Source organism: Podarcis tiliguerta (assembly GCF_965153285.1).
Source record: "Podarcis tiliguerta genome assembly, chromosome: 12".
NCBI classification, from domain to species: domain Eukaryota; kingdom Metazoa; phylum Chordata; class Lepidosauria; order Squamata; family Lacertidae; genus Podarcis; species Podarcis tiliguerta.
In genome coordinates this window covers 52,453,689-52,468,148 of record NC_139545.1, presented here as the reverse complement: position 1 = coordinate 52,468,148, position 14,460 = coordinate 52,453,689, and the positions used below count along the sequence as shown (strand labels likewise).

The window sequence follows — 14,460 nt, the reverse complement described above, 5'->3', positions numbered from 1 at the left end:
CCCAGGAAGCATGGACAATGGGCAGGAATCATGGGAGTTGTAGTTCAGTAACATCTGGAGGGCCAAATAGGACTTTAAACAATACAGGAGATGGTATACCTCCAGCACTAAAGCATTTTAAGCTTTTTCAATTTCAAAAAAGAGATAAAGGAGGAGATGCAGAAAAAAGATGATACCCCAAGCTTGATATTCATACGTCCCTGGGATCCCCAATGGATTATTGTTCAATCCATCCATGCAGCAAATCATGAGTCTGACTCGTGCCGTTTTCTCTTTAAATTTCTCCCCGCAGAAGCTATTCACCAGCCAGCTGCCCTCACGCTGGGAGACTGAGCTGCAGAGGCAGTCAAAACATCTCAGCGGAAAAAACCCAGCAGTCTGGCTTCCAGAGACTGCCTGCCACCTTGTGGCTGAGAGACTGGATAGCTGCTCAGCTCTCAGGTGATTTTGCTTCCAAACCAACAAATGGCTTCTGAAGGAAGAAGGCTTTCAGTGGACCAGTAACGCGAAATCTCCAGCAGGGCCGGCCCTTCCATTAAGGTAAAGGTAAAGGTACCCCTGCCCGTACGGGCCAGTCTTGACAGACTCTAGGGTTGTGCGTCCATCTCACTCAAGAGGCCAGGGGCCAGCGCTGTCCGGAGACACTTCCGGGTCACGTGGCCAGCGTGACATCACTGCTCTGGCGAGCCAGAGCCGCACACGGAAACGCCGTTTACCTTCCCGCTAGTAAGCGGTCCCTATTTATCTACTTGCCCCCGGGGGTGCTTTCGAACTGCTAGGTTGGCAGGCGCTGGGACCGAACAGCGGGAGCGCACCCTGCCGCGGGGATTCGAACCGCCGACCTTTCGATCGGCAAGCCCTAGGCACTGAGGCTTTAACCCACAGTGCCACCCGCGTCCCAGGCCCTTCCATTAGGCTATGTGGAAAAGCTGCCTCGGGTGGCAGATGCTGGAGAGGAGGGCGCAGGCAGCAGGGTGAGGTGTTGGAGAGCATCATAGGTGGTGTGCCACATTTCCAGCAGCTTCCCCTAAGCTCACCTGCTGCACGCTGGTGTGGTAGTGGGTGCTCACAGAAGGCAACGAGGAATGCTGGAGAATTCTGGCAAAAGCAGAAATAGGAACAGAGTTTGCTGCTGTTCGCTTGTTCAATCCATGTTCAAGACAGGATTCAATTCAACGAATATGAGCTCAGTATTGTTAGTTTGTGAGCGCAGGTAAACAGGAATATGTTGTTGTTGTATAGTCATTTAGTCGTGTCCAATTCTTCGTGTCCCCATGGACCAGAGCACACCAGGCACTCCTGTCTTCCACTGCCTCCCGCAGTTTGGTCAAACTCATGCTGGTAGCTTTGAGAACACTCTCCAACCACCTCTCGTCCTCTGTCGTCCCCTTCTCCTTGTGCCCTCCATCTTTCCCAACATCAGGGTCTTTTCCAGGGAGTCTTCTCTTCTCATGAGGTGGCCAAAGTATTGGAGCCTCAGCTTCATGATCTGTCCTTCCAGTGAGCACTCAGGGCTGATTTCCTTCAGAATGGATAGGTTTGACCTTCTTGCAGTCCATGGGACTCTCAAGAGTCTCCTCCAGCACCAGAATTCAAAAGCATCAATTCTTTGGTGATCAGCCTTCTTTATGGTCCAGCTCTCACTTCCATACATCACTACTGGGGAAACCATAGCTATAGACTGATCTATTAACAGGTTTAAGGGATGACTGCCCTGGTGGGACACAATATTCAGATGGAGGAATGGGAAAGACTATGGAAGAATGAGAATGCGCTCTGGGAAGACGGATGCCAGTGCCATTTATACTCCACCTTTCCTCCAAGGAGCTCAAGGTAGCATGCATACTTTCCCTCCCCATTTTACCTGGTGAGGTAGGCTGAGAGCGAGGGACTGGCCCAGGATCACCCAGTGAGCTTCATGGCTGAGGGGGGATTTGAAGGACCAGGTGAGCAGCCTGGGAGTCATTTTAGACTCACAGCTGTCTATGGAGGCACAGGTCAATTCTGTGTCCAGGGCAGCGGTGTACCAGCTCTGTCTGGTACGCAGGCTGAGACCCCACCTGCCCGTGGACTGTCTCGCAAGAGTGGTGCATGCTCTAGTTATCTCCCGCTTGGACTACTGTGCTCTACATGGGGCTACCTTTGAAGGTGACCCGGAAACTGCAATTAATCCAGAATGCGGCAGCTAGACTGGTGACTGGGAGCGGCCTCCGAGACCACATAACACCAGTCTTGAAAGATCTACATTGGCTCCCAGTGCGTTTCTGAGCACAATTCAAAGTGTTGGTGCTGACTTTTAAAGCCCTAAACAGCCTCAGTCCTGTATACCTGAAGGAGCATCTCCACCCCCATCGTTCAGCCCGGACACTGAGGTCCAGCACCGAGGGCCTTCTGGCAGTTCCCTTGCTGAGAGAAGCGAAGTTACAGGGATCCAGGCAGAGGACCTTCTTGGTAGTGGCACCCACCCTGTGGAACGCCCTCCTAGCAGATGTCAAGGAAATAAACCACTATCTGACTTTTAAAAGACACCTGAAGGCGGCCCTGTTTAGGGCAGTTTTTAATGTTTGGTGCTGTATTGTTTTTAATATTTGGTTGGAAGCTGCCCAGAGCGGCTGGGGAAACCCAGCCAGATGGGCGGGGTATAAATAATAAATTATATTATTATTATATAAGCCTGGTCTTCCATGTCCCATTCCACTATATCACACTGGCTCTGACCCCACAGGCATAGGTTGAGAAGGAGGTATCTGAGTCCAGGGGAGATGGGAAGCATAGGCAACTGCTTCACACCATCTGACCATTGGTCCACCTACCTCAGTATTGTCTATCTGACTGGGAGCAGATTTCCAGCATTTCAGTTTTCCCTACATTTATCTGAAAATACTGGGTATCAGACCTGTGACTTTCTGCCTGCTCTACCACTAGAACTGCATGATGCAACAGTCAACAAGGAACATTGCCTGCAAAGAATTTGCCTCCCACCGACTGAAGACATTTCCAAGAACTGCAAGCTAGATGTCATGTGAAGTCCGCCGTTCCACTTGATTGAAGAGGTACAATTACATTGTTGGGTGGAGGGCATGTCCCAAGTCCAGCGCTCACGTGCCCGAGGTTCCTATTATGAGGCACTCAAGAATGAAATTACCATCCAATTATTCCGGGGAGCATAACACATTTAATCAAGAGCTATTCTCCAATCCAAATCACACAGCCCTTGAAAGCTTGATCTGGAGTCGTTTGTGGGGGGAGAAGATGGGCTATTTGATGAAAATTGTCACATAATTTAAAGGTCTGAGACCAATTACAGATACTTTGCCAGAGGAGAAGTGGCAGTGGGGTAGAGATTTCTATTCCGTGTCAAAGCAAAGTTCATTAAACGCTATTTCTCGGGATGGCCAGAGGGGCTTACGATCCTTGGGGTTATTTATTTCTTAATTTTATTACATTTGCATTCCATTCTTTTCCCCTCCAGGGTGGGTTGAATATAGCATGCATGGTGTTTGCCTAACATCTTAGACTCAAGGAAATACTGGGGTTTGCTGATGGAATTGCAACAACTGACTCCTGGCCATATCCTAGACCCGGCATCCCCAAACTCAGCCCTCCAGCTGCTTTGGGACTACAGCTCCCATCACCCCTAGCTAACAGGACCAGTAGTCAGGGATGATGGGGATTGTAGTCCCAAAACAGCTGGAGGGCCGAGTTTAGGGATGCCTGCCCTAGACCAGTGTTTCCCAAACTTGGGTCCTCAGCTGTTGTTGGACTACAACTCCCATCATCCCTGACCACTGGTCCTGCTATCTAGAAATGATGGGAGCTGTAGTCTGAAACATCTGGAGGGCACCAGGTTAAGAATGTAAGGTGAGTCTGCTGGATCATGACCCATCCAGAAGTCTGGGAGTTGTAATTTGTTAAGGGTGCTGAGTGTTGTTAGGAGAACCCTATTACCTTCCTGGAGCTACAATTTCCAGAGTGGCATCAGTGCGTCTTTCCAGGGAACTCTGGGAATTGTAGCTTTGGGAAGGGGAAAGGTTCCCTCCCTGCGAGAAGTGAGGTTACAGGGAACCAGGCAGAGGGCCTTCTCAGTGGTGGCACCCGCCCTGTGGAACGCCCTCCCATCAGATGTCAAGGAGATAAACAACTATCTGACTTTTAGAAGACATCTGAAGGCAGCCCTGTTTAGGGAAGTTTTTAATGTTTAATCATGTATTGTGTTTTTAATATTCAATTGGGAGCCGCCCAGAGTAGCTGGGGAAACCCAGCCAGATGGGCAGAGTATAAATAATAAATTATGATTATGATTATTGCCTAACCGCTCTCAGCAACAAACCACAGCTCCCAGATTTCTTCTGAGGAAGCTATGACCGTATAAATTAGCATTATGCATTGCAGAGGATTGGACCAGATGATATCTAGGATCTTTTCCAACTCTACAATTCTATGATTCTATGACGGTATGATATTTTAAACATATGGTGTGAATGTAGCCTTAAATGACAACACTTAACAAATGTCTTTTTCTTAGTGCGGTCAAGATTCACCCACACACTGCGCAAATATAGAATTATACAGCTGCATCTTTCCTCCACTTTTATGTATAAATTTAGACAAATAAATTTTGCAGATAATGTAGATTACACTGTGGTAGTAGGGCCAGGGCGGGAGAGTGGCAGAGCTCTGTCTAGTCAAGTTGTATGGGATCAGTTTCAACCCGTAGGCTCTGAGGATGTGGACCTACTGCTTGGACAAGTGAAAGTGACCACCCATCTCCTTGATCCTTGCCCATCGCTCATAAAAGTGAGCCAGGCAGGGTTAGGCAATGGGCTCCATGGGCTGGTGAATGCTTCCCTCTGTGAGGGAGTCTTACCAGACCCACTTGAAGAAGCTGTTATTAAGCTGCTTTAAATATTTGGTTTTCTAAAAAACCACCATCTTTGGATCTGGCCGTTATGGCTAATTATCGCCCAGTCTCAAATCTTCCATTCCTGGGCAAGGTGATTGAGCAGGTGGTCTCTGAACATCTCCAGGCACACCTGGAGAATGCAGACCATTTGGATCCCTTCCAGTTGGGATTCAGGCCCCATCATGGGGCTGAAACCACGTTGGTTGTGCTGGTCGATGATCTCCAGCAGGCCACAGACAGAGCCATGTATGTGGACCAGTGGAAACAAGGAGTTGTCCGGAGTGGTCCCTGCTGGGTATGGGATTCAGTTTACCACAGCAAAAGAAAGTGTAGTAGAGATTGTTTGACTTAGTAAATGCCATCATGCACAATATAGATGTGACCAAACAGTTTTCTAAGTTCCTAAACTTTCCCAGTAGTGATGTATGGAAGTGAGAGCTGGATCATAAAGAAGGCTGTTCACTGAAGAATTGATGCTTTTGAATTATGGTGCTGGAGGAGACTCTTGAAAGTCCCATGGACTGCAAGAAGATCAAACGTATCCATTCTGAAGGAAATCAGCCCTGAGTGCTCACTTGAAGGACAGATTGTGAAGCTGAGGCTCCAATACTTTGGCCACCTCATGAGAAGAGAAGACTCCCTGGAAAAGACCCTGATGCTGGGAAAGATGGAAGGCACAAGGAGAAGGGGACAACAGAGGACAAGATGGTTGGACAGTGTTCTCGAAGCTACCAGCATGAGTTTGACCAAGCTGCGGGAGGCAGTAGAAGACAGGAGTGCCTGGTGTGCTCTGGTCCATGGGGTCACAAAGAGTCGGACACAACTAAACAACAACAACAAACACAAAACACAGTATATACAAACAGTTCCTTGAGGAAGTCTTCTCTCTCTCTGAGCCCAGAGAGGGCTTTCTCTTTCAAAGCCATTGCTTAGGCAAAGCTCACAAAGCAAGTATAAAGTCCACTTGCCAAAGTCCTGCACCACACAGATCTCCAAGTCAAGTTCTCCAGTGGTCTTCCGATTCTCCAGCTTCTCTCCATCTCCACACTTCGTGTTATGTACTGAAGTTCTCACCCTGGGCCAGCAGGGGGATACTGTAGATAGTTCAGGTCCACATATGCAAATAAGGGATCAAAAGTGACGTTCAGTGATTGGATAGTTACAGAAAGTTGCTACAGTTACGTTGTACTGGAGCTCTATATAAGCAGGCTTGCTGAACCCTTGAGTTCTGTTCTGTTCTGGCCTGTGAATAAACAAGAGCTGATTGAAGAATCGCTGTGTCGTCTGATATGTTCACCCACAACTTAACACTTTGTCTTCACACGTCTCCAGAATTTCTGCCTCAAAGGAATGCTGTGAAGTGAGCCCCTTACACAGGCCAGCAATACTTGCCAGGCAGCCCAGCAACAGAGATCAGGAATCTTGTACTGAGAGAGCAGCGCCACTCTGCTACTGGCTGGTGATGCCATCATGCTGAATCTTTTCGCTATAATGGCATAATAAGCTATAATGATAATGTCTCATCTCCTGTCAATTTGCTGGGTTTTAAATAGTTGCCGTGCTTTCATTTCACTTATTTCTTGCATGGTTGTTTTTGTATTTTATCTATTATAAGCCACCTTGAAAGGCAGCCTAAAAATACATTCATATATAAATACAATTATTTGCCTCCACTGAAATGCCGCAATTACTGTTTGTTTTTCTTTAATGCAGTTTTAGATCAGATTATCCAATGACATGCAAACATCCATAGGCAACATGTTTGCTTTCTGCCTTGAATTCACTTAACTCAGCAGAACATGTTGGCAGATTCTGCGGTTTCACCTTTTCCAACTGTGGCCGGTGTTTAGTTCAGCTTAATTTGTTGTATGTTCACTGATGTAATTGCTGGCAGCTGTATCTAACTTCCACATCGCTATTGATTTAAGGTTTGTCTTAATCTACAGTTTGTAGATAAAGATTTGAATTTACTGTGCTCGGGGCCCACTTTGCGGTTCTTTTTGTAATGAAAAATGGGCTGGAAATATTTTTCAATGAATATTCAATTATTATCATTTTAAAATAATTTGGGAGTGTCAGCTTAGGTTTTATGTAGCCTGAAAGGCTACGTTCTACCTATCCTGTCACAAGCAAGATGCTTCTGTCAATCAGTCACTGGGAATCGCAGAAGGATCCAGTGCTCTTTTACTCTGGCTTCTGGTTATTTTGAATTTGAATTCTGGTGCTGGAGGAGACTCTTGAGAGTCCCATGGACTGCAAGAAGATCAAACCTCTCCATTCTTAAGGAAATCAGCCCTAAGTGCTCACTGGAAGGACAGATCGTGAAGCTGAGGCTCCAATACTTTGGCCACCTCATGAGAAGAGAAGACTCCCTGGAAAAGACCCTGATGTTGGGAAAGATGGAGGGCACAAGGAGAAGGGGACGACAGAGGGCGAGATGGTTGGATAGTGTTTGCGAAGCTACCAGCATGAGTTTGGCCAAACTGTGGGAGGCAGTGGAAGACAGGAGTGCCTGGCGTGCTCTGGTCCATGGGGTCACGAAGAGTCGGACACGACTAAACGACTAAACAACTGGTTATGGGCTTCCAATAAGCATCTTGTTGGTCACTGTGGCAATATGATGTTGGACTAAATGGACCATTGGCCTGATCTAAGAAGGCTCCTCTGGTGTTCTTAACCAAACAGGCAGGTGTGGAGGACTCCCTGGTCCTGAATGGGGTAACTGATGTTGGGAAAGCTGGAGGACACAAGGAGAAGGGGACGACAGAGGACAAGATGGTGGGACAGTGTTCTCGAAGCTACCGGCATGAGTTTGAGCAAACTGTGGGAGGCAGTGGAAGACAGAAGTACCTGGCGTGCTCTGGTCCAGGGGGTCATGAAGAGTCGGACACGACTAAATGACTAAATGTTTAACAACAATTAAACATTAAACGCTTCCCTAAACATGGCTGCCTTCAGATGTCTTCTAAAAGTCTGGTAGTTGTTTTTGGTAGTCTGGTAGTTGGATGTCTCAAAGGGTTATATTCTGCCCATGATTTGCAATGGCAGTGACTAAAGCATAGCCGAAATGCTCTGGCTCTTTCATTCCTGAGGAATAAAGCAGCTTTTTTTCTACTTCCTGGTGTGACAAGTTCTTTATTAGGCACAAGTTTTAAAGGTATACACACATATTTTTAATGGGCACATGTCAAAATGTTGCATTCCTCTCAAGAGCGGACGCCAGGTCTATACGAGTGGTGAACACGTACGCAGGTTCAGACATGCACCTTGTAACAACAAACACACACGAAATTGTGAAAGCAAATTCATTTGGTATGGTTCTTTTGTTTCAAAGCAGACATATAAAGTAAGGGTTAGTACTTTCGCACAATTTCCAATCAATTCTTGATGCAAACTTATCCAACCTTGTCCACGTTTACTCACAGGACCCCTTGAGTTCAACAGACCCTAGGCTACGATCCTAAACACATTTATTCAGGAGTAGGCTCCATTGAGCAGAGGTGGGCTTACTCATGGGTAAATAGCACCCAGAGGATTGGGTTCCATGGCTGCTGAATCATATGCTAGCTTGCTCAGAGGCCAGACCACACTGAAGTCAAAACGAATTTAGCGGGGCGAAACAGAAGCAGAAATTGTCCGCGATGATATATCTGCGGTGATTCAAATATTCACATCAAATTTGTGTTCCGGGAGCCTCAGCGACACATTTCCAAATCTGGATTGTTTTAAACAATGCAGACAACGTCAGGCTGTTAGCCTTATCGCATCATGGGGAGAGAAGTAATCATACTGAAGCTGGATAATTTCTGTTGTCTGGGTTTAAAAACTCAATTAATTGCCTGGGGGGTTTTCATATGACAAGCCCTCTGAATTAATTCTGTTCCTTACAGATCGCACATTACATAAGGCCCTCAGCTAGGGGGAAACTCCTTCCTCTGGAGACATTTACATTTACATGATAAATCGAATGCTCCCCGCCACTTAAATGTGCGGTATATTTTCCCCCCAGGTGATCTCGGCTGAAAACCCTCAACCTTCCCTGCGCATATTAACCCGAAACGCCCTCCTAATTATGATTAACGATCATGTTCCCTCCTCCAGATGTCTGGAGGGAACTGTAAGGGGTGGCGTTGCTATGGCAACATCGAGTCCATTCCCATGGAGTCCATTTCATGAAGCAGTCCTCTCCTGAAGATTAAGGCTTATTCCGCACTTCACAGAGGGCGAAACAGCCAATGTTGACCCAGGCAGAAACTGGGTAAGTGGAAAGCTGTGAGAAATGTCCTTGAAATGTCCCATCCGAACTGGATGCGGTGGCCTCAATTCCACAATTTGACTTCTGGAATCTTGTTGCAATTCCGATAGTAAAGCATTCGTAGGGATGAGCCGAAAATCCACGTTGAGCCAAAATGGCCTCCCAGAATTCAATGCACCATTTGTGGGTGACAAAATGAAACAAATTTGTGGAGGTGAAAATCAGCAAGGGCCACCAACCCTAGTGGCTATGGTCTGCTTCCACGGCTGGAGGCAGAATGACTCTGAATTCCAGTTGCCGGAATGTCCACAGGACAGGACATTTGATGTTCTCAAACTCCAATTCCCATCAGCCCCAGGCAGCATTCCCAATGGTCAGGGGCGAGGGGTTTTGTAGTCCCTCAACATCTAGAAACGTGCTTCCCAAACTTAGGTCTCCAGCTGTTTTGGGACTACAACTCCCATCATCCCTAGCTTGCAAGACCAGAAGCATTCCAGGGGGTGGGGGTGGTCCACTCCAGGTACCATTCCAAAGGGGGGGGTGTGACAAAATGCCGACCCCTGATCGGTGACACCCCCTGGGGCGTGCGCCACGCCCCCTGGGACAAGCGCCGCTCCAGATACCGGAGCAGGTTCCTTTGCCTCTGAGCAAGACGAGTGGTCAGGGATGATGGGGATTGTAGTCCAAAAGCAACTGCAGACCCAAGTTTGTGAAACGCTGGCCTAGCGGGTTCCATGCCCCTCATCCCTGTGTTAGAGTCCTGGCTGGCGGTGACTCTACCAGCCCACAAATGGACTGGTGTGACCATGTGACAAGATGAGCAACCTCTTCCCTTATATCAAGGAGAATCAGGACATACATTTGAGGGTTGGGGAATAGTCAACATGGAGTCCAACTCCCATTAGCCACAAACAGCAGGGCCAATAGCTAGGGGTGATGGGAGTTGTAGTTCATCTCTAGAGGCCCATCTTGACTACCACTTTCACATCGCAATAGGGCACAGCTAATCTATTTTTATTTTAGTTTTTGTTCTGGGGTAAGTTTCCATATTGTGATTAGGAAGTATCATGGCAACACCATGAGTTACTATGGCTTTATCAAATTGTATTAATTGTTTGGATGAATCTGGTGTTGTAGATAAATAGGTACCACTCCAGCGGGAAGGTAAACAGCATTTCCATGCGCTTCTCTGGTTTTGCCAGAAGTGGTTAAGTCATGCTGGCCACATGACCCGGAAGCTGTCAGTAGACAAACGTCGGCTCCCTCAGCCTATAGAGCGAGATGAGCACGCAACCCCAGAGTCATCCGCGACTGGACCTAATGGTCAGGGGGTACCTTTACCTTTACCTTTACCTGTGCTTGATATTCTAGCAATTGCAATGTTTGGGACGTTTGTGTGTTTTCAAGGTTTTTGTGATTATTGGGAGCCTCCCTGAGCTCAACATTTGTCGCTGGAAAAGCAGAATACAAATATTAAATCAAATCCAAGTCAATAATCTGCTCCCTGATCTTGCCAATGGTTGAATTTTGCTTGCAAAGCAGGGGCTTGAGCCATAGTCTATTCCACAAAGCAAAACGAAGCAGCTGAAATAAGCAGAATGCAGCACTCTGTATACCACAATTTGAGGAGCGGGGGGAGGAACAAGGGAGATTTCTTAACCATCATTTCCATTTCAGAGGCAGGTGCAAGAGATCCAAAATCTGAGAAATGAGAAGGTCATAATGGTCTATGCTGAAGCCACAATCTTTAAGCAATGGAGGTGCTTGGTTTGGAGAACTAACTCTCAGCTTAGTGATGAATCTGGGTGACAGCATCTTCCAAAACTCTACATTGCTTTCTTCTGGTCCTTCCTGTTTCCTTTCACCTTATCAGTCACCCCTAACACACCGAGGTTGTCATCTTGATGCCAGAACTCGATGGCATGGTCCACCTTGTCCTCTTCCTCCAAATCGGCATAACTCCATAGCTGTTGCCACGCCATTTCCTACAAATTTCTGCCTGTACCTTTAAAAATCAAAGAGCTGCCATTACCAGAAAGCTGCCATTTCAGTTCTCAGACACAGTCAGAGTAAAAGTGCAAAGCTCTTGTTATATGTCAAGCACAGAAGGAATAAACCTAAAACCTTTGGATTATTCTTAGCTATTTTGCACTTCGACTGAAATTTGTCAGTGCCAACAAATGCAAAAGTTTAGGTGTCAACTGTTGGCATCAGAAAACACAGTGGACACTTTTTTGCGGGGGGACTTTATGGTTTTTCTAGTGTTGCATCATTATTATTTTCTTAGTTTTGCTGTTTAACGTCTACCTACCTTAGAGACAGGGACGCGGGTGGCGCTGTGGTCTAAACCACAGAGCCTAGGGCTTGCCGATCAGAAGGTCGGCTGTTCGAATCCCCGCAACAGGGCGAGCTCCTGTTGTTCAGTCCCAGCTTCTGCCAACCTAGCAGTTTGAAAGCACATCATGTGCAAGTAGATAAATAGATACCGCTCTGGCGGGAAGGTAAACGGCATTTCCGTGTGCTGCTCTGGTTTGCCAGAAGTGGCTTAGTCATGCTGGCCACATGACCCGGAAGCTGTCTGCAGACAAACGCCGGCTCCCTCAGCCTATAGAGCGAGATGAGCACTGCAACCCCAGAGTCATCCACGACTGGACCTAACAGTCAGGGGTACCTTTACCTTTACCTTTGAGACTGTTGTGATATTAAGCAGCATATAAATATATAGAAGGAAATACAGTGGTGCCTCGCAAGACGAAAAGAATCCGTTCTGCGAGTCTCTTCGTCTTGCGGTTTTTTTCATCTTGAGAAGCAAGCCCATTAGCGGCTTAGCGGATTAGCGCTATTAGCGGCTTAGCGGGCTTAGCGGATCAGCTGATAAGCGGCTTAGCGGATCAGCTGTTAAGCGGCTTAGCGGCTTGGGAAAAAAGGGGGGGGGAGGAAAAAAACCCCGCAGGAACTCGCAAGACATTTTTGTCTTGCGAAGCAAGCCCATAGGAAATTCGTTTTGCGAAGCACCTCCAAAACGGATAATCCTTTCGTCTAGCGGGTTTTCCGTCTTGCGATGCATTCGTCGTGCGGGGCACCACTGTAAGCAGAAGCTTCCATAGCACCAGGTCATCTTATTGATTGATTGATTGATTGATTGATTGATTGACTGACTGACTGATTGAATCACAGAATCATAAAATCACAGAGTTGGAAGGGCCGTCACTTGAAAGATGGAGCAATCCTGTTTTCTCCTGCTCTGGAGGGCAGGATCCAAACCAATGGCTTCAAGTTACAAGGACAGAGATTCCGACTAAACATTAGGAGGAACTATTCAACAGTGGAAGGGACTCCTTCAGAAGGTGGTAGACTCTCCTTCCTTGAAGGTTTTTAAGCAGAGGTTGGGTAGCCATCTGTCAGGGATGCTTTAGATGAGATTCCTGCATTGCAGGGGGTGGACTAGATGACCCCAGGGGTCCCTTTCAACTCTACAATTCTATGATTCTATGGCCCTGCTGATGTTGGAGGCTGGGGGAAGCAATAATTTGTGTAACCACAAGAGGGCCACATCCTCACGAAGATGAGAATAAGGAAGAGTTTATACCAGGCTTCCTCAAACTCGGCCCTCCAGATGTTTTGAGACCACAATTCCCATCACCCCTGACCACTGGTCCTGCTAGCTAGGGATCATGGGAGTTGTAGGCCAAAAACATCTGGAGGGCCGAGTTTGAGAAAGCCTGGTTTATACTCTCTGCTTCTGTGTCTTGTTGTACTTAGGATTGCCTGGCAAGATTTTGAATCACTCAACTTCGTTTTCTGTTGTGGTCGTGGGAATCGCAAGCCTTTGCTTCCTTGAAAACAAGTTGGTGGAGGAAGATTGGAAGAAGTTTAAAGACTATTTACAGAACTATTATAAAATTGGATTGAGGTTAAGGGGCTTTTAGTAACAACGGTACGAAGGAATATGTAAAAATGGAATGTTAACGGGTGAAAACTTAAAGGCATAATATATTAAGACTAAGATAAGGATAAGGTAGAGGGAAAGGATTTGCTGAATAAATAAATTGAATTGGAATACAAAGAGGGGAGGTGTGGGGAGGTCTGAGAAACAAGCAAATGCAAGACATATTATGAAAATCAAATTGTTTTTTTAACTGTTTTTCTTTATCATTTTTGTATTTTTCTTTCTTTCTTTTCTTTAGTGAAAATCAATAAAATATTACTTAAAAAAAAAAAAAAGAAAACGCAGCCAAGGGAAAAATAATGCAAAGTCCCTGACCCCAGCCCTCCTTACCTCTTGATTTAGGAAGCAGTACAGAACAGCAACAATGAAGCCCTGCATAACAAGGAGGAAAAGCACACAAGTTAAATAACTAAACCGGCAGCTGGAGAAACTCAGGTTTGCGGGCCAATTGGATTCCTCTAGACCTCTCTACCTGGTTCCTGGGATTCTCTATTGGCCATGCCTCCTCCCCAAAACCACACCACAGTCCATCTCCCACACCCTCCTCCGGTCCCCCTCCCTTAAGATGTAATATGCTCACTTCCTCCTGGAGCCGGATTGGGCGGTTCCTGCAGACCAATCAGATTGCTGCCTTCTAGGATCCTACCTGCCTATTGTTCTAGGATCCAAGCTCAGTACATAACAGTCTGGTTCCCTGTAACCTCACTTCTCACAAAGAGGGAACGGCCAGAAGGCCCTCGGCGCTGGACCTCAGTGTCTGGGCTGAACGATGGAGGTGGAGACGCTCCTTCGGGTCTACTGGGCCAAGGCCGTTTAGGGCTTTAAAGGTCAGCACCAACACTTTGAATTGTGCTCGGAAATGTCCTGGGAGCCATTGTAGGACAGGTGTTATATGGTGCTAACTAGGCTTTGAGAAGGAGGACTCTAGGTCCCTGTCAGAGCCCTCACACCTCCTTCCTGAAGCAATAGCTTACTAGGCTTTGGGAAGGAGACAGGAAGTCGCTCCTTTGGCTCATCTGTGTGGTGTAGTGGTTAAGAGCGGTAGTCACGTAATCTGGGGAACCGGGTTCGCGTCTCCGCTCCTCCACATGCAGCTGCTGGGTGACCTTGGGCCAGTCACAGTCTCTCAGCCCCACTCACCTCACAGAGTGTTTGTTGTGGGGGAGGAAGGGAAAGGAGAATGTTAGCCGCTTTGAGACTCCTTTGAGTGATAAAGCGGGATATCAAATCCAAACCCTTCTTCTTCTACCAGAAAATATGGCTGGGGCTGATGGCAGTTGAAGAGAGAAAGGTACCTCAACCCTGATTTAGATGATACCCTGTATTGTGTGAGCAATTCAGTCTGAGAGCAGC

The 14,460-nt window shown here is 47.0% G+C and overlaps 1 protein-coding gene across 1 annotated transcript in view; it reads right to left on the bottom strand.

The window, feature by feature from the left end:
• Positions 1-8,007: 8,007 nt before the first annotated feature.
• The window catches only part of GHRHR (growth hormone releasing hormone receptor), a 35,777-nt gene continuing 29,324 nt past the window's right edge, over positions 8,008-14,460 (bottom strand). The window contains exons 12-13 of the mRNA XM_083406567.1: positions 13,438-13,479; positions 8,008-11,163 (exon numbers count right to left, since the gene is read on the bottom strand). Of these exons, the coding sequence (XP_083262693.1) occupies positions 11,038-11,163; positions 13,438-13,479 (168 nt within the window). The 3' untranslated portion in view covers positions 8,008-11,037. The remainder of the gene's footprint in view (positions 11,164-13,437; positions 13,480-14,460) is intronic.